The 23904-nt window shown below is 43.8% G+C and overlaps 1 protein-coding gene across 5 annotated transcripts in view; it reads left to right on the top strand.

Moving 5' to 3' along the window:
* Positions 1–23904, top strand: part of IMPDH1 (inosine monophosphate dehydrogenase 1) — a 217126-nt gene that overhangs the window by 91852 nt on the left and 101370 nt on the right. For all 5 annotated transcript variants that reach the window (XM_033958852.1, XM_033958853.1, XM_033958855.1 and 2 more), the window contains exons 3-7: positions 7789–7837; positions 15856–15957; positions 18976–19050; positions 19726–19932; positions 21969–22056. In XM_033958852.1, the coding sequence (XP_033814743.1) occupies positions 7789–7837; positions 15856–15957; positions 18976–19050; positions 19726–19932; positions 21969–22056 (521 nt within the window). The remainder of the gene's footprint in view (positions 1–7788; positions 7838–15855; positions 15958–18975; positions 19051–19725; positions 19933–21968; positions 22057–23904) is intronic.

Raw genomic sequence — 23904 nt, 5'->3', positions numbered from 1 at the left:
CTCTGTGTGCACTTCAGGTCCATAGATGCACTAGGTAGATAAGACTTCCCTGAGAACATGGAGCAGTGGAATTGTAGTTTCCCTTTGCTGTTTCTACATTTCATGCTCTTTTCAGTGGCTCTTGATATTTTTCTATCCTGTATTTTGCTAGATAGTATAATCTTAAGTATTTTTCATAAACAATGGCACACATGTAATAAAAATATGTAGTTGGGAGGGTGTTTAGGCTGCATATCCTGAATTGGCAGGGTCTCAAGGTTTCCCGGAGCCCTTTGGTACAGGAAGCTCTTTTTAAAAACACATCAGGCTTATTCTAAAAAACTATACTACTGTATTTTTCGCTCCATAAGACACACTTTTTCCACCCCCAAAAAGGACCAGGCAGGAAGCGCAAAGGTCACGCTCCTGCGTTGTGTGCTGCTCTGCAACGAAAGGCAGCCGTCCAGCAGGAGACTGTGCTGGACCACCACCAGTTTTAAAAGGTACGGGGGGGGGGGGGGATGTTGCAGATGGCCTGCTTCAGGCTTCCCAGCACCAGACCACTAGATGCACCTCCCCTGTAGAGGAGGAAAAACCAAGAAAAAAAAAATTGTGAACCAAATTTTTTTTTCCCCTTGGGTTTTCCTCCTCTACAGGGGGGGTGCGTCTTATAGAATAAAAAATATGGTATGTCATGCACATAAGTAGTTTGGGGAGGCTAGCATCACTATTCTATTCCCTAAGGAGCCCTTGTATAGAAAGAAGCGATTAACTATTTTGGAGGGGCAGGTTGCTGAGATTTGTTCTTAAAATGTGAACACTATTTTGTTACTGTAGGAAGTCTATGCCATTCTGGGCTCATGTCTCAGATTTGCCAAATTTCAAAATCTCTGAAAAGCAAATTTTAAAAAGAATTTAAAACTATTATTTTCAGTTAGTCAAGTGCCTCAGATGGTAAGTACTGTGCACTATTTTGTGAACAATTTTCTGCTCCCAGATTAACTGGGAATAGTGTGGTAGCAGCATTCCCAGCCTTTGATGCTAGGAAGTTGTGGTCATTTCTTAAAGTTGACATCCAATGGCTGGATTTGTGGGCCATGACCTTAGGGTTCTGGAAGGAGCAATAACTGCAATGATTAAATATGTGTGGGGGGAGGAGGGGGGCTGGAGGGAGGTCCCTGTGTAGTTCCAAATAAGTTTATGGCATCAGATCCCAATTCTGAGTCCCATTTTAAGTTGAAAGTACAAAGGAACAGAGCTACTAGTCTAAAAAGCTCCTGACTTGTTGAATTTTGTTCTTCCTGTGAGCTGTGTAAACCAAATTCTGGACGCTCAGGCAGTGATGGTAATTGGGTTTTGTTAGTTTCTCTTGAATGGACTTTTTATAGATGTCAGCGGATGGCTGTAGACAAAATTGTCTAAAGAAAAACAGCTCTTCTCTGACTTTAAAAAAAAAAAAAATAGGAACACTAGATAATTGAAACTTCATTTGTAAAGAGAATAAGGAAATTATAGGAAGTAGACACCTCCAGATTTGTATATGGGCCTGAATTTTATTTCCCTAGTTAGCAGGCTAGGGGGGTGCTGTAGGGACAGTATGGAGTTCCTAAAGGAGATAGTTCAAGCTGTTGCTCGGTGGTGACACATTAGCTAGACTAAGGTACTTGCATATCAAATTCCAAATGAACTGCATTCTCCTGCTTCTTATCAAGGACTGTCGTCGGCCTTGACTGGAGTCTGGACTAAGTGTTAGATGCACTAAAGCCTTCGATCGTTGTTAAACCAGTTTGATTGATTTAGCGGCCAATCATATTTGCTGACCCAATGCTCTAAACATCCTCAATGCGTGGTTTTCCATCAGTCCTACATTATCAGATTCTGGTATGTGAATGAGGAGGTTATTAATATTAAAATCATGCATTCGATTGATGCTTTAAATTTGCATGCCAGAATCAGGTCAGTAGGAACGACCTGGAAAAGGTAACAGGTCTAACTGCATTTTTGGGTTTTTTTATGGGCACAGATGTGCGTTTGTGTGTCTGTGTGTAATGCCTTTTTAAAAAAGTGCCATGCCGATCCCACCCTGGAACTGCGAAACCCTCCATGCCAGCCAAAATGGACAGAGGGATACCCACTCCCTCCTGCCCACTGCAACCCCCATCCTCGCCTGAACCAACCCCTCCCTTTCCTTAAAAAAAAATCAGTTAGAGGGATGCCCACACTCTTGCCACCAGATGCCCCCCGAACCCCTCCACACCTCCCTGAATCCCCCCCAGTACCTGTAAATTAGTTGACAGCAGAAGGGATGCCCAGTTCCTCCTGCTCCTCAGGCCCACTGCAAAATGGTATTCCTTCCCTTTACTGATGCATCCTGGGATGCACGGGGAGGGGTCTAAGGCCCTGATTGACTCAGACTCCTAAGGCCCTTCCCAGGGGATGGATCTAGGACTTCTGAGCCAATCAGGACTTTAGGCTTCTCCCCATTCGTCCCAGGTGCACTGGGAAGACCAGCCATTTTGCAGTGATGGGCCTGAGGAGTAGGAGGGACTGGGCATCCCCCCTGCTGTCAACTAATTTACAGGTTTGGGTGGTGTGGCGAGGTTCAGGGGAGCATCTGATGGCAGGAGGGAATGGACATCCCTTCTGCTGATTTTGTAGGAAGGTGAGCGGGGTAGGGGTTGGTTTGGTGAATGGGGCAGATATTGTGCATATGAAACATACACATAGCATCTGTGCCATTTAAAAAAAAAAAAAAAGCCCCAGCAGCTGAGTTGCAGGAGGCTGCTTATTTGGGCTTCCCCAAACTTGCTCTGCCCATGTGTCTAGTCACTCTCAGGACATTGTCTGACAGGGTGGCCAAAGAGCAAAGTATGGCATAATATAACATGGTATGGTGAGACACATAGCATGATGAGCATTGTATGATAAAACATGGCATGGTAGATATAGTATACGAGTGTGGCTAACCTAGTATGACATGACAGTATGGTACGTTATGAGGTAGAACCTAGCGTGGTAGATATATGCAAGCATTGTGTAGTGACCAAATATCTCCGGCACTTGGTAATATATTCACTGTTGTGGATCCATGTGCTCAGAGTTGTGTAGCCATCCAAGAACCTGAGTCCCTGTACCAGGACCCACCACCCAATCATTGCATATGTAAACAACATTTAAATGTAATCTCTAAAAATGGTGTTTAAGTGATCAAAATGGATATAAAAAATTAACACTTAATCTGAAATTCTTACAGGGCATAGCATGAGATAGCACAGTAGACATAGTGTGGTAATCGTAGCATGAAAGTTACAATACAGCTCCCCCCTCCTGATTTGCAGTTTCTACCTCACGAATTTGGTTATTCGTGTGTTTTTTGCTCCTTGTTTTTTAATGCCCTGGACATCCCCCAGACCTTACCTGGTGGTCTAACGGTGACGCGGGGCAGGAGTGATGGTCCTACGCTCCTGCCCAGTGCAGAGCTGTCATCAAAATGGCTGCCGTGCAAAGAGCTGGTGCTCTTCGTTGCAAGGTTTGGGCATTTGGGTAGGTTCATTCTCAAGGGAAGGTTTTTATTGCTTTCCTGAAGTTCAGTAGACCTAATGATCTTATGTGGGTAGGTGGTAGTGCTGCCCAATTTGCGATTTGAATTGATTCACCGATTCACTTCGGGTGAATTGATTCTTTTGCACAAAAATTTTAACTCGCTGGTTCAAGGTCGGCCCCCCCCCCCTTGAGACCCATTCACGTTCGAGCTTTGCCTATGATAGAACGTTGGAGAGAAGCTAATGAGCTATTTAAGCTCCCCTTCATAGCTCCAGAGCAGTGATTGCCCTGCAGCTTCTGAGGCAACTTCCCCAACAAGTACATACTTACTGAAATGAATTGAACTGAATGCATAAAGAGTGGTTAAATTCTGAGCATTTGTTTCAGTGTTTAAACTGGAGGTTATTAGTTTTCTGTTATTGTACTTATAAATGTGTGCATTCACGCAGCTCTTCCCCTCTGCTTCACCTGTGGGGTGGGGGGTTGGTTTTTTTTATGAGGGAGGTCTCCATGTAGTTGCAAATAAAAGCATTGGCTTCATATCCCAACTCGGGGTTCTATTTTAAATTGAAAGTACAAAGGAAAAAAGTTACTGGTCTGGATGTAGGACTAGAAACAGTGTTATCTTATCAATATTGTCCTAAGAGGAGTGGCCTAGTGGTTAGAACAGCTCTTTCAGCCCCTCTTTCAGAGTGTGTGGCACAGTGGTTGGATCTACAGCCTCAGCACCCTGGGGTTGTGGGTTCAAACCTCGCGCTGCTCCTTGTGACCCTGGGCAAGTCACTTAATCCTCCATAGCCCCTGGTACGTTAGATAGATTGTGAGCCCACCAGGACAGAGAGGGAAAATGCTTAAGTACCTGATTGTTAAAAAAAAAAAAAAAAAACCGCTTAGATAACCTTGATAGGCGGTATATAAAACCTAATAAACTTGAAACCCTGAGATTGAGTTCAGTTCCCACTGCAGCTCCGTGTGACTGTGGGCAAGTAATTTAATCTCTCCATTGCCCTAGGTCCAAAATAAAGTACCTGTCTAAAATATGTAAACTGCTTTGATTTGTAATTATACAGAAAGAGCATTATATCAAGTCCCATCCCTCTTACCCTTAAATCTCATGGAATACTTACGCATGGTACATATATGAATACTTATCAGAAAGGGCTGTGCTGCTCAAAACAGACTTTACATGTGGAAAAACTTCTAAAATTAAGTATGACTAGATAATTTCATCATAGATTTCATGAAAGTCCTGCACTAAATTTTGCTATATTTGTTAACTAAGGTGCAGTAGAAAATGCTTAGTATCCATTAAAACCAGTGGTCTCAAATTTGGCAGCTCTATCAGCTGACTTCATTGAATTCAGCTGCCTATAAACTTCTATGAGCAGTGCAATTACTAAAAGGGAATGTAGTTCAAGAAATACCTAATTTCAGTATCCATATGGTAGAATTCAAATTATAATCATCATTGGGAATTACTGTAACTATGTTTTATATTTGCTAAAGAGAAAAGCACTATTCGATTCTCATGGCTCTTGAAACAAAGGCACAAAGTTCTTGAAATTATTTGTATATGTCTTCTAATCATATTTTTAGTCTCCAACTTTGCAAAGCAAATGGGGATATTGCAAAACTGTCTTGGCCTAGGTAGTAGGCCTAAGGACTTCAAAAGTATTACATCTTTCATATCTGGACATGTCTGCTTTCATTTAATCATGTGCCCCACTTGATCATAAACCGTACATTGTCATCTGAATAGAAGCTGTAGTTATGTTACCTCTTAAAAGCCCTTTATTTGGTTGGACTTAAGTTGATTTTCTGTATATTCTATTTGGTCGTGGCCATCTCACAGCTTGAGAGCCCTCAAAATCATAGGGCTGACTCACAATGAATTTTTGGCTCCTGGTGATCTAGAAGGCAATTGCTCCTCAAACTATCACACCACTTAATTTGCTAGCTGGCATTTGCAATACTGTACTACAGCTTTCCAAGGGGGTAGCTGTATTCCAGCATATCATCAGATCTAGAGTTGTATTTGTTGTGTTTGACTGATAGCCAATTGAATTTCAAGGTTTTCTCTCCCAGAAACATGGCAGATAAAGGCCAAATGACCCATCCATAGCATCCACTATCTCCTCCTCTTTCTAAGAGATCCCACATGTCTGTACCACGCTTTCTTGAATTCAGACAGTCTTTGCCTCCAGCTGGAGACTATTCCATGCATCTACCACCCTTTCTGTAAAAAAGTATTTCCTTAGATTATTCCTCTTAACTCCATCTTTTGCTCTCTCATTCTAGAGCTTCCTTTCAGTTGAAAGAGACTTACCTTATTTGCATGTATTCCATATAGATATTTAAACGTCTATCATATCTCCCTTCTCCTCCAAAGTATACAAATAAGTCTGTCCCCATATTCCTTATGATGACCATGCACCATTTTAGTACCTTCTTCTTGACAGACTCCATCCTTTTTATATCTTTTTGAAGGTGCAGTCTCCAGAATTGTACACAATATTCTAAATGAGGTCTCATCATGAGGGCACCAATACCTCCTTTTTTTTCTATTGTCCCTGTGCACCCTAGCATCCTTCTAGCTTTCGCCATCACCTTTTCAACCTGTTTGGTCAGCTTAAGATATAGAAACATAGAAATAGACGGCAGATAAGGGCCACAGCCCATCTAGTCTGCCCACCCTAATGACCCTCCCCTACCTTTACTTAGCGAATAGAACCCACGTGTCGATCCCATTTGGCCTTAAAATCAGGCACGCTGCTGGCCTCAATCACCTGCAGTGGAAGACTATTCCAACGATCAACCACCCTTTCAGTGAAAAAGATACTAAGATCATCACATACTATCACTCCCCAAGTCCTTCTCATCTTTGTGCACAAAAGTTCTTCAATCCCTAAACTGTACCATTACTATGGGTTTTTGCTGCCAAATTTCAGACCATTCTTCAAGCTTCACTAGGTCCGTCCTCATGTTATTCATACCATCAAGGGTGTCTACTCTGTTGCAGATTTTGGTATCGCCCGCAAAGAGGCAAATCTTATCTGACAGCCTCCTCCAAGAAAGTGTGACAATCCCACTTATGTCTATGGTAATGTTTGTTTAGTTACTGATTTTTATAAGAACACAATTTAATCTTTATTGATAAATGAAACCTTTGTATTCCATTTTATATTTTGTTAATCTTTAAGGCTGATCAACCTAGCAACCATACTAGTTTAACCAGTGGGAGTGGAGCATTCTTTCTAAATCAGTAGAAGTTGGAAAGAATTAAAAGGGGTCTAATATCAATGTCCCTCTATCTAGGGGCACAATAAGTCTCTGGAAATTTAACAGCATGGGTTGAAACTTGACCTGGGGGGAAAAACAGTTAAGACAGATATTGAGTTTAAAAAGTGCCACTTTGGATATTCAGAAAAATAAGCCCTCAAAAATGGCCCAGTGTACTTCTGTGGGACAAGCAATTCCATTTTCTTCAGCATAGAAATTTGGAATAATTTAAATTCTGTTTCACTCTTTTTATATTTAAATCTGTTTATTCATTCTCAAAAAACATATAACATAAGGTGAATTTCCATAAAATGCATTAATTAGTATATATCAAATTATTAGTTATAAATGGGTCCTCATTACATCACAATACAGAGGAGAATACCCTCAATTCTTCCCCCATCCCTGTTTTGGAATTCTTACTTTAAAAAAAAAAAAAAACCCTGTTACCCCTGTTCTCTACTCTCCCTCAAATTTATCTACCAGTTAACCTACCCCTACCTGTAGCACAAAATTAACCCTCAAAAGCCACCTGAACAAAACTGCTCTCTCCCAGAGAGTTTGAAAGAACTCCATTAATCATGTTCCGTGTGCTTTCTTCCCATTGTGTATTGGCAAAGTATAGAAGAGACTAGGATTCAGTGAAAACTTGAGTTAAGGCACATGGCTTTGTCATGTTTTAGTAAATAACATGCAATCCCCTCATGCTTTGCAAGGACCATTGTGATTCTAATAGCCGAATAAAGTTGCTAAGTTTTTCACCCTATGCCTGCAAAATTACCCCCAAAATAATTAATAAACGCCCTGTGGCAGTGAGAGACAGGAGTATTCAACACATCGGGTACAGTTCAAGATTTTTGATTTGTGCACTTGTTTTAAGTGTGTGAATGTATGTGTCTTATGCAAACATGTCTGCTAACGAGTACACTTGAACCCTTACCATAGAGAGGCATGTGGTATACTGAATTAATCTTTGTCTTTTCACAGTGACTTTTTGATTCTCCCTGGCTTTATTGACTTTACAGCTGATGAAGTGGTGAGTTTTTTTTAAAATTTATACTTGCTGGCTTGCTTTTTTTTTCTTTTTTCTTCAAAAATCTGTCAGTACATGTGTTGGGACAGAGTATTTGAGGAACTATAAAAGCTAAAATAATCATTTTTCTAGTGCATTGTGTCTAATAATCCTGAACCATAGGGTCTTTTTATCTGAACTTGCAATTTGCTTTCAGAAAACTGTCAAATCATGTTTCTAAATCCACCTCCTTTCTAGGGAGCTGCTCCTGCCCCTCAGTTTATTTTCTGGAAACAAGTTGCTCAGAAGTGTTTATCTGTTTTGCGTTTTTATTATTTTCAGGTATTTTTTCTCAGTGATTGTTTGGAGACTCAGAGCCCAGAGGATTCCACTTGTTGGGATCTCTACTTGGAGAAGAATCAGATTTGCGCCACTGAAGTTTGCTGCTAGCAGGATCAGCCCCCTGGGGATACCTGGCTAGCCAGCTTGCTGGAATTTTTTTATAGTTCAGGGACAGTCCCCTGTGTAGCTGATTGCATCCTTGATTTAGTCAGGAGTTTGAGTGCAGGCTGTTTGAGTTCCTTCTCGGCTTAGTTGAGATTAATAGTAGTCCAGCTGCCTGGTCCTTCCCCTCCTTCGTGGCAAGGTTTTCCAGGAATTGAGGCTGTCTGACCTCATTGCGACTGGTAGCCCGAAAACCAGGTACGTCCAATAAACGTTGCGGCAGATCTCTTCATTTGTTACAGCTGAGTTCTTATGCTGAAGCAGGGAGGCATCACATGGCACTGTGAGTAAGGCTATTATAGCCTAAAGGGACGGGTCTTCAGAAGTCTATTTTGAAGGTTTCTGCAACCAGAGCCTATGTACCCCTCCTCTAAAAACACTTTTCCCTGCATTTTTTTGTCCATCAGGGAGATCTCCACTGGCCATTTTCGGCGCAATTTTCCTAGTGGTGGCCATCTTGGATTTTAGATTATCTTTTTTTTCCTAAAGCCTCCACCTGCCTGAAAACCCCTCAATTTTGCTTAAAATTGTCAAATGAACCCTTCAGACCATTTTATCCCTATATCATGCCAGGTTTGCGTTGAATGACCAACTAAGGAGAGTTCACGTCCTGCATGCAGCAGAGCATGCAGGGGAAGGGGCAGGAGCCTCATGCTCAACCTTTTAAGTCCTCCAGGGCTGGGGATCCACAGGAGGTGTGTTCCTAGGAGAATAGACCTCTCCCAGAGCCCTCCAAATGTGCATTAACAAAGTACAGTCACATGTGGAGCTAAGGAGGACCAGTAGGAGGTCCTTGCCAGGGTCCTCATGATCTCCAATACAAGACTTCACCCCAGACTTTGTGAGCCTCATGTGCAACGCCTATTTGAACTGCCAAGAGCCAGAGGCAGTGGTACAGGGGAGCTCCCCCCATCAAACGCCCCGGCTGTCAACTACTCAGGCTTGGACCAGAAGGTTAAGTCTGACATAGACTGGGAGAATGGGAAGTATGATTCCATGCAACTGTTGTCCCAGGATGAAGTTTCACCAGTGCATTGACATCATCCATGCCAAGCTAAAGTTAATAGGCTCAGAGCAGTGAGACTCTTGTTCTGTGTCTTGACCTTGCTCTGTCCTTAAACCCAAAGAGATTGAACTTGGGCCACAGCAGGTTCTCAGTTTCATTGTCTGGGTCCAGAATCCTTTCATCCAGAATATTTTTTTTCCAGTCCTTGTGCCCTGTAGATCTGTCAGATGTACTGTTGGCAAAAATATGACTCGGTGTATATAGTAAGAGAAAAGGAACATCAGCATTGGAGCTTCAAATGATACTTGGATACATTATCACTGATACATCTCATTGAATGTTTTGCAAAAGGCTTTTTTAGGTCTTTTTTTTAAATTTATTTTTTTTAATTGAAAACATTAATATAACAAACTGCGTAAGGGTATAACATGACATTGCATTCTAATGTTTGTGACCTGCAACATACCTCAAAGGGTTCAATGCAGCTAGAAATTCCTAGGAATATACAAAGACAATTATTTAAAAAAATGTTCTAATATAATATAAAAAATTTATGAAACAGAAAGTTTTTAAATTTGTCCCCACAGTAAAGTATCTGTCACAAGATGTCTCCCTTCCCAGCCCTCCTTGTGATCGCATGTTCATCAGCCCCCGCTTGCAATCACAGGTGCAGCAGCCTCCCTCCCTCTTGAGTCCAGCAGTCCCCCACCCTCCCTATCGCGGGTCCACCCTTGCACCTTCCCACCCAATCGCCGGTGGCAAAAAAACCCCCAAACAACAAACCTGCAACTCTTCTTGGTGGGCCTACCACCTGCGCCTTCTGGGGTGGGCCTACCAACCTGTTAGAAGTTTCCTCCAACCGGAATCTTCTTGCTGCCGAATCCCTCCTTCAGATGTAACGTCCAGCCAAAAAGAGGGGAGATGATGGGCATGGATGGGGATCATAGGAACAGGGACAAAAATGGATGCATCTACATGGGGGTAGTATATGAACTAGAGAGTTGCACGGGGACAGAAATCCCACCCGTCCCCGCCAGGATCCTTTCTGTCCCCACCCATCCCCGTCAGGATCCTCTCCGTCCCCACCCATCCCCATAAAAAGCAGCAATTATTTGTGACAGGATTATCAATTCCACAGTTTCTTTTGTTTGTGCTGCTGTTTTCCTTGTGGAATCTCTTTGGTGGAACCCTTTTTTTGTTTTCTATTCAGGTAATTAACTTATAAACCCCCTCTTTTACTAAGGCTGATGTGTCCATTATATTATATGGACGAACCCTGCTTTCAAAGCCTTCCATCCCCGTGGGAGTCCCGTTAGCTAGAGGAGGGTCCCCATGGGAGTCCTGTGGGCCAGAGAGGGGTCTCCGTGGGTTAGGGTGGACCCCCACGGGACCCGGGGGATTCCTGCGATCCCCGTTCCCGTGCAGACCTCAAATATGAACACAGAGGTAATGCTAGACATGGTAGGGTATATGGACACAAAAGATGGCTAGACATGGAGAATAAAAACGCAGAAGGAAGATGCTGGATGGGGGGGCATTAGGGATATAGAGGAGTGATACTGTACACAGGAGGAAGGGATCATAGAATGGTGAGATGATGAAGGCAGGGCGATACTAAAAAGGGAAGTATAGAAGATGGAGAAGGGAGATGTTTGCTGAACATGGGGGGAAAACATGCACAGAGATGGAAGATGAATGGTGAGTATGGAGAAAGAAGATGTATCATATGGTTAGTAGTAGGAGTCTGGCAAATGAGTTAAGAGTAGGCAGACTGTAATAGAAACCAGAGCCTGAGACCAATGTGAAGAATAAAATGACCAGACAGCAAAAGTTAGGAAATTTTTTTTTCTATTTTGTAATTAGAATATATCAGATTTGAAATATGTATCCTGCTAGAGCTGGTGTTAGACATAACTGGGGACTGCAAAGCCCAAGCTATGCTTCTTTAGCTTCCAGCTGGCTTAGGGCTCTCTCTGACCCAGGGGGCTGTTGCCCTAGTTGTACTCCCCTAACACTATTCCTGTCGTGTGACTGAAGTATTCTGTTAGCTTGATTTTTTTTTTTTTTTTTTTTTTAATGTATCATTTTGAGTAATTTGACTTCAGTTTTTGCGATAGTAGAGAGGATATTTGTGAGGGAGCAGAGAGGGGAGACGGGGGTTTTGTTGAATTGTATAGAATATTGTTTCTTTTTATACTTTAATAAAATAAGTTCAGTGTAAAACTATTTTAGGCTTGTGTGAATGGGATCAGATGGTTTGTGGAAGGGATGGGGAGGGTCGGGGACTAAGCTGGTAGGGACGGGGAACAAATTTTTTCTCCGTGTCATTCTCTACTGCAAAAGAACAAACTCCACAAAAAGCCTTGCAATCTTGCATATAGAACAAAGTACCAAAAATTTGCTACACCCATGACACCTTTTTGGTGTATTGAATAAAATTTTATAGAAAAGAAGAAAAGCCTTGTGAGTGGAAAAAGTTGTTTTAAAGAAGTTTCTATTTTTATGCACTGTATATACTTGAATATGTCGATCCGAGTATAAGACGAGGTACCCTTTTTTTTCTTCCCAAAAAGGAGGAAAAAAAGGTGGACTCGAATATAGGAAGGGGGGGTAATATTCATGTGCCCTGCCACCTCACTCCCTCCTTTGCTAGGCTTTGCACTCAGCCCCCCCTTGCCGTGCCAGACTCTGCACCTAGCCCCCTTCTTCCCTGCTCTGCCAAGCTCTCCACCCTGTCCCCCTCCCTGCCAGGCTCTACACTTTGTCCCCTCTCCCCAGTCACTTTCTGCCATGCTCTGCACCCAGCCCCCTCCCTGCCAAGATTTCCACCCTGTCTCCCCTACCTCCCTGCCAGGCTCTGCACCCTGTCTCACCTCTCTCCCAATGTCCTGCAGGCCTCCACCAAACTTGCCATATGACTCACAAGGACTAACGGTAGCCATTCATGGAGCGGCTCAGGGCTGGGCAGGAGCGCAAAAAGCTCACTCCTGCCTGGTACACCGCTGGGCTGTGAGAACTTGGGCAGCCATTCAGGAAGGGAAGAGCTTAGCATGGGGCAGGAGCACAGAAAGTTCGCTCCTGCCCAATACATCGCTGGACCTCCAGGGATTCAAAAAGCTGAAAAAAAGGACAGGGGGGAAGGCAAAAATAATTGTTAGCCGGCCTAGACAGGAGGGTTCTCTCCTGTCCTGGCCTATCAGGTTATATGGCAGGCTGGCAGAGGCCTGCAAAAAGTCTGGGGGGGGGGGGTAGGCGATGACTTGAATATAAGACAAGACTTATTTTGGGGGCCATTTTGGCCCAAAAATCTCACGGTTGTATAAAAATAAAGGGATTTATAAGGATCTCAGTTAATTGGATTTCAGATTGAGACTGGCTCAGCTGAACTGACCATTGGTTTCCCACTGAAGCTTCAATACAAGAAGAAACTATCCTATTTGGAGACATTGCACCTGAGAAACTAAGCAGGAAACTTATTTTCCATAAATTGTTGTGCATTAGCTTATCACATCTCCCTCTCTTAGCAATACCTGAAAAATATTTATAAAACCCCTGTGGTGGTTGAGTTCCCATTGCATTGTCATGAGGTTTGTTATGGGAATCGGGATATTTATAGCTCATGGGCGATAAGTTGCAGATACGAGATGTAAGCTGCTTGTTCTGCACTGGAGCTGTTAAAAGGTCAGGGATGAGGCAGACATTTGCTGGCTGTTTGGTAGCATAGAGTTCAAGAGTAAATGATCAACTAGCAGGAATTCTTAGGGAAAGTCCCCTAACTTAGAAGTGAAAACTTGGGAAGTGAGCATTTATATCGTGACATTAGAACTTTTAATTTTAGGTTTTAACTGATTAAAACAATCCCAGTGTAAAAAATGTAAAGTAGGTGTTGGGTAAATACTAGACATACACCATTTTCCCAAGTAGTCTAATGCCCCTTGTACTATTTCTTCCACTTGGTTTTTATGCATTTTTAATGACATACTTACTATTTGATTTCACTGGAAGACTTATCCAGCATTAGTACCTATGGCATGAAAGTACTATTTTTGTCTTCTCAAAACAATTTGCTGAAAAATAAAACATCTAAGTTTTCAGCTATTTCAAAAACTCAGGCCTGGTCTAGTTGACAGTGTTTTTGGGCGAGTCTTTTTAGCAAGGTTTTAGTTTCTCTTATGGAGATTGGTGAGATTTCTGCCAGTTTTCCGTCCGCTGGAATTCCCTTTGATTCATTAGCATTTCTGTTGGATACTTCCACACTGTCCTCAAGGGAGTGGGTGAAATGGTTTTTTCTTACTGTTCTAATTTTCTCGTGAAAGTAGTACGCTAATTCTGATGCATTTGGTGGTTGTATGTTGAGGCCATCAGTTATGTCTTTGGTGTTTGAGTGAGTTAAATATTCTGAAAAGGTTTTATAGGAGTGTTGTTTGATTTTTCTATCTGTTCTTCAAAGTATTTATTTGCCTCGTCAGTTGCTTTTTTATATTGTTTTACTCCCTTCCTCCACTTGATGTAGTGTTCTTGGTTTTGGTTTTTCCTCCAACCTCTTTCCATTCTCTGTACTTTTTTTTTATCGTTAGCAATGAGTTTGAGTACCAGGGGTTTTTTCTTGGCTTGATTTGAAGTACTGATTCTAAGAGAAGAGATGTCTTTTAGGATGGATATGGTGAGGTTTTGCCAGGAGTTAATTGTTGCATCAATATCTGCATCCACTGGTTGCAGTTGAGCTGTGAACACATTCGAGAATTTTTCTGCTATTTTTTGTCCCGTTTTGGTATCTTTAGTGTCTCTTTGCTTGCACGTATGCTAGTTTTTGAGCCCATTGTCTCAACCTTACTTTTTTGTTTGTTTACTCCACATTGTACATCCAGCATTCTTTTCCATAAAGAAAATTTTCCTTAGATTACTCCTGAATCTGTCCCCTTTCATCTATGCACCCTGTTCCACAGTTTTCTTTTCAATGGCGAGGCCTGCTTCCTGCTTTTCTTATACTTTGATCTTTGTCCCCATATGCTTTGACAGACCACTGACCATTTTAGTAGCAATCCTCTGTATCATCTATCCTGTCCCACAAACCCGGAGCTGCGGTTGGAAGGCACTTGGAAGTGCGCGGATATCGACGGGATGATGTCACACACATGTGTGATGTCATCATGTTGATGACCGCACATGCACGGAGGCCTCTGACTGGACCCTGAACCTGTCCCTTTGCCGGTGGGGGAGAGGAGGAGCGGTGCCTCTTGCCATGAGAGGCACGTCCTGTAAGCAGCCAGCGTCTCACAACACAGTAGTGTGCCATGGCACACAGTTTGCGATACACTGCTTTAGAAGGTGCAGTCTATACATAGCTCTCTAAATGAGGTTTCACCTAGAGAATGACATGGGGACAAATTTTTCCCTGTCCCCGCAGGAACTGTTTCCCCTTCCCATCCCCGTGAGTTTTGTCACTGTCTCTGCCCCATTCCTGTAAGCTCTGCCTTAACCGCATAAGCCTCAAACACTTATGATTTTAAAGTGTTTGAGGGCTTGTGCAGATGAGGACAGAGCTTGCAGGAATGGGACAGAGACAGGAAAAACTCACCGGGACGGGAAAATGAATTCCTGTGGGGATGGGGGAAAATTTGTCCCCGTGTCATTCTCTAGTTTCACCAGACACTTATATGGAGACACTGTTACCCTTTTTTTTCTCTGCTGGTCAGAGTCCTTGAGGTCTTTCTATCCTATTTGACCTTGGAGAAACCAAATATTATACTTGCTTATGTTAAGTATTACATATGGATATCAGGATACAAGTTTTCATTCACTCTCAAAATAGCCTAAGAATTCAGGAGACCCCCATACATGGTGGCAATCCATATGCATTGTCATATTAGACAAATCTTTCGCAGTCTAAGCTGTATTTGTAGCTCCTCTGAGATTTTGGGGGGATTTTCCTTGCGGGCTCCATCAAATGTATCGCCCACTTACACAGACTTGCATCTTGCCTGTCAGCGAGGAACACCTGCTTTCAGGCAAGTAACTTGATTTTTTTTTCCAGTATTTTGAAGCTTCAGATAACCAAATCCTAGAAAATGCAGAAATGCTAGAAATGGACATAAGCAGTTTTAATGTTTCTGTAATATAGTGGACTTTTTCATAAAGTACTTGCAGTTTGATGCTTTTCTAAAGCTTCGTGACTAGCATATGCAATGGGATGGTCAAATGAGTGTTACTTTTATCTTGTCTCAGGACACTGAATAGCAGTGCTTCCCACTTCTGCTTACTAGATCTTTACTTTTTTTCATTTTAAATTTGGGAATGGGTTCTAAATCATCTAATTGGTAGCTTGATGCCTTATCCTCAGGGTTACTTTTGTGAAGGTAGGCCCTGGTTGTGTCTGATTTGACCCTTGGGTTATCCTGCGAATCTGCTTCCCCTGTTCCTGTTCTAGATGGTGGTGCAGGTTATCTAGATTGTGGTATCTGAAATCCTTGTACTGGAGGGCTAATATGCCAATGTTGATGTGAAGATTAAAAAAAATATCTCTTGTGCTTAGGATTTGACCTCTGCCTTGACCCGGAAGATAACCCTAAAGACACCTTTGATCTCCTCACCCATGGATACCGTCACAGAATCAGACATGGCTATTGCTATGGCAGTAAGTAACAGGGCATAGATACTGTAAGATAGGAAAGAATCAGTGTTTTAATGAAAGTCCATTGGTACTCTGGCAGTACTATGGTTCTACAGGGGTCTGATTTTAAGGTGATGGGATAATTGCATGCCAGACGCCAGCGCGCCGACAATCCAGCGCAGACAATTCGGCGGAAGACAGAAGCGCGCGGGGGAAAAAATAATTTTTAAAGAGCTCCGACTGGGGGTTTGGGGTGGCAACCCCCCCCCCCCACTTTATTGGTTAGTGGTTCGCGCTGCCATTGCGGGGGGGGGGTGAAAACCCCCACATTATAGAGAAAACAGAACTTTTCCCGAAAAAAATCAGAAAAAGTTCAGTTTTCACTATAATGGAGGTTTCCACCAGTGTTCCCGCTAAGCTGCGTTGGCCTGCGCTCGCGCACAAAATATTACATCGCAGCGCAAAGTTTCTCTTCACAGCGCACACACGCGTCGGTAAGGTAAGGGGACGCATTGGGGGGATTGCACTTCCCCACAATTGCCATGCTTCGGTTCCTCTTCTTCCTTCCTTCCTCCCCCCCCCCCGCGGGACCCTGCGGCACCATCAACTCTTACTCCCTCTAATGTCGGCCCTGCAGCTCCAGACTTCCTCGCACCTTCTCCCCTCCCCCTTTGGATCGCTATTATTTTAAATGTTATAGCCGCGGAGCTGTATCCATCAGTGGAGATGTCTAACCTCGGCCTGCCCCGGAACTCTTACTGCAGCAGCCGCCCGTCTAGGCAGGAACAGGAAGTCACTGTTGCAGTAAGAGTTCCGGGGCAGGCCGAGGTTAGACATCTCCACTGATGGATACAGCTCCGCGGCTATAACATTTAAAATAATAGCGATCCAAAGGGGGAGGGGAGAAGGTGCGAGGAAGTCTGGAGCTGCAGGGCCGACATTAGAGGGAGTAAGAGTTGATGGTGCCGCAGGGTCCCGCGGGGGGGGGGGGGGAGGAAGGAAGGAAGAAGAGGAACCGAAGCATGGCAATTGTGGGGAAGTGCAGAGCTGCAGGGAAGAGTGTTGCGGTACCCAGCTGGAGGGAGAAGGAAGATGAGGGAGGGAATTAAAGGAGATGCCAGGGCTTGGAGCGTAGGAGGAAGGTATGCCAGTCTAAGGGAAAAGGAAGGGGGAGATGTGAGAGCATGGAGGGGGAGCGAAAGATGGAAGAAAAGGAAAGGAGAGAGATGCCAGAGAATCAGGGAAGGGGAGATACCAGACTATGAGGAGAGGTGTGGGAGAGGGAAGGCGAGGAGAGAGATGCCAGACCAATGGGGTGAAAGGAGAGATGGAAGGGGGAGGCATACAGTTTCTAGAAGGGGCATAGAAGGAGAGAAGATGCCATATAGGGGAAGAGAGACGGCAGACAGTGGATGGAAGGAAGAGAGTTACAAGAAGATGAGGAAAGGAGAAACCACAGAAGACAAAGGTAGAAAAAAATTTCTATTTATTTATTGCTTTAGGAGACATGTGTCACTGTTTCTGTGAAGCATTGTATGCAGAGTCCAGCTTCTTGCTGGTTCAATTTAACCTTTGTCTATGTATTTTTATTTTATCCCCCCTTTTACAAAACTGTGAAGCGTTTTTAGCACCAGCCTTGGTGGTAGCAGCTCTGATGCTCAGAATTTTATGAGCATCAGAGCTGTTACCTCCGTAGCTAAAATCCACACTACAGTTTTGTAAAAGAGGGAGGGGTTAGTTTGTGATTACATATTCCTTACTAGGCGAAGGTGTTTTCTGTGTTCTGTGTGTTCGAAAGACATGGTTTTCTGTTAGGATTGACGGTGTAGGATTGATCTGTGCTGGTCTGGCTTGTTTAGTTTTACAATGGGTGTATTGATGTACTGCTCACTGCAATATGTAAGATGCTGCCTTTTCCTAGGTACTCATGTGTGACGTGTGGTTTGTTACTAAAAATCATGTTTTTCTTACAGATGGGGGGGGGGTGCCAAAAAATGATGGGCCCCGGATGTTACATATGCTAGGTACGCCACTGTATGTAAAGATACCAGAAAGCTGGCGTAGCAAAAACTTCTAAGTTTTGAGTATTTAACCCTCCCACAATCTCACGGGCACTCGTTTCAAGTTTATTGAGATTTTGATTTAAACGCAATATCAAATATTTTCAATGCGTATAACAAAAATAAATTTGGGGAAATAAATAAAACCATTTGAACCAGTGTTCCCGCTAAGCTGCGCTGGCGTGCGCTGGCGCACAAAATATTACATCGCAGCGCACACGTTTCTCGTCACAGCGCACGATCGGAAGAGGCGTACGGCAGATGGCAGGGCGGCGAGAGGAGAATCGGGCGAGTTGGCTCATAACTTGCTGGCGCCCGATATTTTTGGCTCACGGTGAAAAAAGTTTGCTCACAACACCCGCCCGCTTAGAGGGAACACTGGTTTCCACCCCCCCGAACCCCCCTCCAACAGCAGCGCGAACACTAACCAATAAAGTGGGGGGGGTTGCCACCCCAAACCCCCTGTCGGAACTCTTTAAAAATTACTTTTTCCCCGCACGCTTCTGTCTTGCGCCGAATTGTCGGTGCTGGATTGTCAGCGCGCTGACGTCTTGCGCTCCACTGTCTATGAACCGATTTTAAGGGTTGCCCTATGACTTGAAACAGGTCTACATATGCCAGTGAGGCATAGGTTGTATATTAGGGACCTCCTATACAAGTATTCAGATTCTAGCAAAATGAAAGCAAGATATAAGTTTGCAAAATTTTTAACGTAGTCCCATGCTTAAGAGTATCTGAGACCCTGCTGGAACAGAAGCAGCTACTGTCAGGACAGAGGCTCACTGACAATGTGCTGGATGAAGAAGGGTTATCAGTACTAGAATAACAGGATGCTGCAGGATTTGTGTAAGGAGGCTTGCATAGTGCATTTTTCTACAGCTCCATCTCTTTTAAAAATACCCTGTTTGTTATGCGGGCAGAGCTAGTGGTGCAGACTGCCAAGAGCAGGGGATTCCTTATGCTTCTCTTTTATCTTTTGCAGTTGATGGGTGGGATAGGAATCATCCATCACAACTGCACTCCAGAGTTTCAAGCCAATGAAGTTCACAGAGTCAAGGTAAGTAGCTTGAACAGAATAGTGACAACAGTTTCATGGTGGAATATGCATATTAAAGAAGGATTAAGTAGAGTTGGTATTCCAGAAAGTGTTTTGAAAGTAGCCTTTAAACTTAAAAAAATAAAACCCTCTTGTGGCCTAGTGTCTTTATTGTTAATTATCTTTTCAAGTACACTGATTTAGATAGAGCTACCCAGTTTTCTGTGTCTTTTGTGGAAAAATGGTGAGATGTTAAATTTAGACCTGCTAGAGCAGACTAATGGTTATGTTGCCTTATGAGCAGATGGGGGGCAGAGAAACTGAATTCTACCATGACATCACCGGCATAAGAAGCAGTGTAGCCTGGAACTAGTATTTTTCTCTGCTTCCAGCAGATAGTGAAAGTTGGACTGATGCAGCAAGATCTATACTACAGGTCTGACTTGCCAGGGCAAAGTCCATAGCCTGTAACCCAGCAGTAAGAGTTCTTGCCCAGTGTTATCTCCCAAGAATCGGTCCATAGTCTTTTCTTTGGTTGAGTCCAGAGATCATTCTTCTGAAGCCCCAATAATTAACCTATGAGCATGGTTGGCTGACAGATGAAATATAAACACAGGGAATATGGATGTAAGAATACTTATAGTAGCATTTACTCTTTGCTCCCTGCTTCTTTCTTGGTGTTTGTTCTCACTGCAGAAATTTGAGCAAGGTTTTATTACTGACCCGGTGGTCATGAGCCCAAGTCACACAGTGGGGGATGTCTTTGAAGCCAAAAACCGTCATGGATTTTCAGGGATCCCCATCACAGAGACAGGGAAGATGGGAAGTAAGCTGATGGGAATTGTTACATCAAGAGACATAGACTTTCTCTCAAAGAAAGACTACACCATGCACCTAAGTGAGGTAAGGATGAGGAAAGTTACTTAGCTCTACCATTCTGATCTAGTTTGTTGTGTCTCGCCAGACTTCAAATGCTTTGGGCACAATGTATGTTGACTGTGACTTGTAGCTACTGTTCCAGAGTAGGAATTGCTTTTTAGTTTAATGAAAAGTATTGTGTGGGGGGTTTTTATTTGGTAGAAGGGCAGCAGTTAATGACTTTGTTTTCTCCTCATTGATATAGGCACATTGAATCAGCCATACAAGCTAGCTCCCTGGCCAGAGCATTTCCCTTAGGATATGAATTTCTTGCCCAGCTCCGATAACTGATGAATGTGGCAGCAAATTAACCAAAGTAGCCTATAATCATTTGATAACACTCCTTGAGCCTCTTTTGCGACACTAGGAGCCAGAGAACTAACCTGCTTAAGAGTATCTGGCATTTGAAAAGGCATGTACAAGAAGGTGAATATGTACTCAAAAGGTTAGAAACTGGATATCTCAGACTTTAGTGAGAACTTGTTATAAGACTTGTTCTAGGAGAAATCCAAGTTAACTTGTCTATAGCAGGAATGGTTTCTGTATATGGGATACAAGTCTTCATATATCCTCTCACCCCCCCTTGCGAGTCCAACAGCCCCTCCCCCTCCCTTCCACTTGATCACGGGTCAAAACTGGCAAAAAAAAACCCCACAAAAAACCTGAGACTCCCCTGGGTGAGTCCCTTTGCGCCTCCAGACTTTTAGAAGCTTTGTCCATGAAGAGGCAACATCACAAGCCTGCTCCGGGACCTTCTCCGGCTCCCTCCTTCCGAAATACCTTCTGGCGAAACTGGCAGTTATATTGGAAGAAGGGTCTCGGCCAGAGGAAGTTTTCCCACTTGTATGACTGATTCAAACCACTTGTTAATGCGAGTAAGAATCTTTTTCTCTGACAGGAGTTCTTGTCAGCAGGATAAATCAAACACACAGTCCCATCCACTCCACCCCCCACTTCCGTCAAGTTGAGGTAGCTGTATCTTTAGGATAGATTGAGGTACTCTAGAGCAGTGTTCTTCAACTGCCGATCTATGGACTAGTGCCGATCCGCAGAAGTTTTCTGCCGGTCCACAGGGCCGGCACCTCCATTGGGCCCAAGACAGTGTTCTGCAGCCACCGGTCCACAGTGCGATCAACGCGGCATCTTCGGTCTGGCTCCCTGAGTGCTGCAGTGCATAAAGCAGTGGAAAAAGGCTCCTACGCACATCCTGCGCCTGAATCTGAAGCCTTGTCTCTGACATCTCAATATCAGAGGGAAGGCGTCCAGATGAGGTGTAGGATGCGCGCGAGGAGCCGCTGCCCACAGCTTTGTGCACTGCAGCACTCAGGGAGCCCGCCCAAAGATAACCCTGGGGGGGCAGGCCGGAAGGCAAGGCACAGCATGGAGGGAGAGAGACAACAACGGTAGGGGGAATGCTTTTATTTTTGTATTTAGTGATTGATTTACATCTGCTGTCTGTTCAGGAAGATATGCATTTGTTTCTTTTCCTCTGGGGTTGTACTGCTTGCAGAGTCTTGCATCTTAGGGTTTGTTTGTAAATATTAGTACTTTGTTTTTGGTCCTGCATTTGCATGGGGTTATCTGTTTTCTGGTAGGAAGGAATTTTGAAAAGCATACAGTGTGCTTTGTGTATTTTAATTTTGTGGTTAGCTATTATGTGTTGTTAATACAATTATATTGTGTGTGTGTGTGTATATGTATATGAAAAATGAATGGAAAAAATGGTGTTACAGTTAGTACTATTATGGGGCAGGGTCTGGAGTGGAGATGGGCACGACTTAGCCCGTGTTCTTCAACTGCCGGTCTGTGGACCGATGCCGGTCCACAAAATAATTATTTTATTTCCACCGGTCCATAGGTGTCAAAAGCTTGAAGAACACAGGAATCCTAGGATGCTTGGAAAAATGGCATTTGTCAATGCTATCCAAATGTCACTTATTTGTCTTGTTTATCTTTCCTATGGAGATATCCCGTCATAGGTGAGCAGCTTCATTTAACTGTATTGCCACCTTCCCATTCAGGTAATGACAAAGCGAGAGGACTTAGTTGTTGCACCAGCAGATGTCACTCTGAAAGAAGCCAATGAAATCCTGCAGCGCAGCAAGAAAGGTAGGAAAATAATGAACAAGGGCTTACCTATGTATTTATAATAGCAGAAAAGCATGGAATTCATTTCAACCTGTGTTTGTGTGTCTGAGCTGGAGGGAAGATATATGAATGTAGCTATTCTTGAGTTGAAAATTAGTAATGAAATCAAGAGAAAATGTTATCCATTGGATATCACTGTTTGAATGATTAGAAAGAATGCATTCTACATTTAAAACATAGCTTGCCATTGTAGTAAGGAAACAGATTTTGCCATGCTTCTCCATCACCAGGCTTTTAAAAAAGGAGAGTGGAAGCAAACTGTACTGTTCACTCACTAGGTGCTCCTTTAAATAGCAACCATTAAGAAAGCTGTACGGTACAACAAAGAAAATGACACATCTAAATTAATAAGAATCAGCTTGATAGGGAAAGAACATAAAAATTGCCATACTGAGACAGACCGCAGGTCCATCAAGCCCAGGAGTATCGTGTTTCCAGCAGTGGCCAACCCAGATCACAGGTACCTAGCAAGATCCCAAGAAGTAAAACAGGTTTCTTTAGCAACTCTCCAGACCAGTATAGATATCTTACAAACGGGTATATATATCTCACAATGACCAGCAGGTGGCAACAGAAACAAAGCTGTGGAATAGTACATAATAGGTGCCTTTCCCTATTCCTATCAGTCTTCTTTCAGTCTCAGCAGGTGTGAGGAGCTGTACCCATCTCCCTTGGTAGGGCTGTTGGAATTTGTTTAGGGATCCTGGTCCTCGTTTTTGTGCCGGATTGAGCTTGGGTGGGCCCTGTCTGAAGGAAGGGTTTGCAAGGCTATCTGATTTAGGTGACCCATATATCTTTCTATATTACAAGTCTGTATATTTTTAAAACTTTTCCTGCCTAAGACCTTGGAAAATTATAAAAAAACAAACAAACTTGTAACTGAATATAAAAAGGTGGTTCCTTATTCTTGACATTTGAACTGTTACAGCTATTACTGTTGACGGGTTTCTAGAATATATGGAAATACTCCAATTTTTATGACTATGGCCTAGATTCACTCAACTCACCGGTCTGGATCATTGGGCAATTCGTGGCTGAGTTCTGCCGGGCAACCGATTCACTACAGAGTCCTCATGCAAATTATCTGATCAGATGCACACACCACTGCGATCACACAGATCACTGCAGAGCGATCGCGACGCATGTGCAGACCATCCTGGTTGGCTGTAGATGCGATCTGAGCATTCGCTTGCTCTCCACACAAGCGAGATCAAAACAAAGGGGGAGAGGTGGCTGCAGTTTACTTGAGTGGACATTTCAATTTAATGGAACAGAACATGCTGCAGCCAGATTATGGAACAGAACACGCTTTTAACCCGCGGGTTAAAACCATGGGTTTGCATAGCACTGCTTTTTGCAGAATATAGGGGGAGTAATACCGTATTTTCACGCATATAACGCGTGCGTTATACGCGTTTTTACCTACCGCGCATACCCCTCGCGCGTTATATGCGTGAGCGCGGTATACAAAAGTTTTAAAACATAGTTCCCACCCCGCCCGACGCCCGATTCACCCCCCCCAGCAGGACCGCTCGCACCCCCACCCCGAACGACCGCTCGCACGCGCTCCCACCCGCACCCGCATCCACGATCGGAGCAAGAGGGAGCCCAAGCCCTCTTGCACGGCCGACTCCCCGACGTCCGATACATCCCCCCCCCCCCGGCAGGACCACTCACACCCCCACCCCGAAGGACCGCCGACTTCCCGACAATATCGGGCCAGAAGGGAGCCCAAACCCTCCTGGCCACGGCGACCCCCTAACCCCACCCCGCACTACATTACGGGCAGGAGGGATCCCAGGCCCTCCT

This window comes from Geotrypetes seraphini, chromosome 9 (assembly GCF_902459505.1).
Source record: "Geotrypetes seraphini chromosome 9, aGeoSer1.1, whole genome shotgun sequence".
In the NCBI taxonomy this organism is placed as follows: Eukaryota; Metazoa; Chordata; class Amphibia; order Gymnophiona; family Dermophiidae; genus Geotrypetes; species Geotrypetes seraphini.
This window is presented reverse-complemented; position numbering and strand designations above follow the sequence as displayed.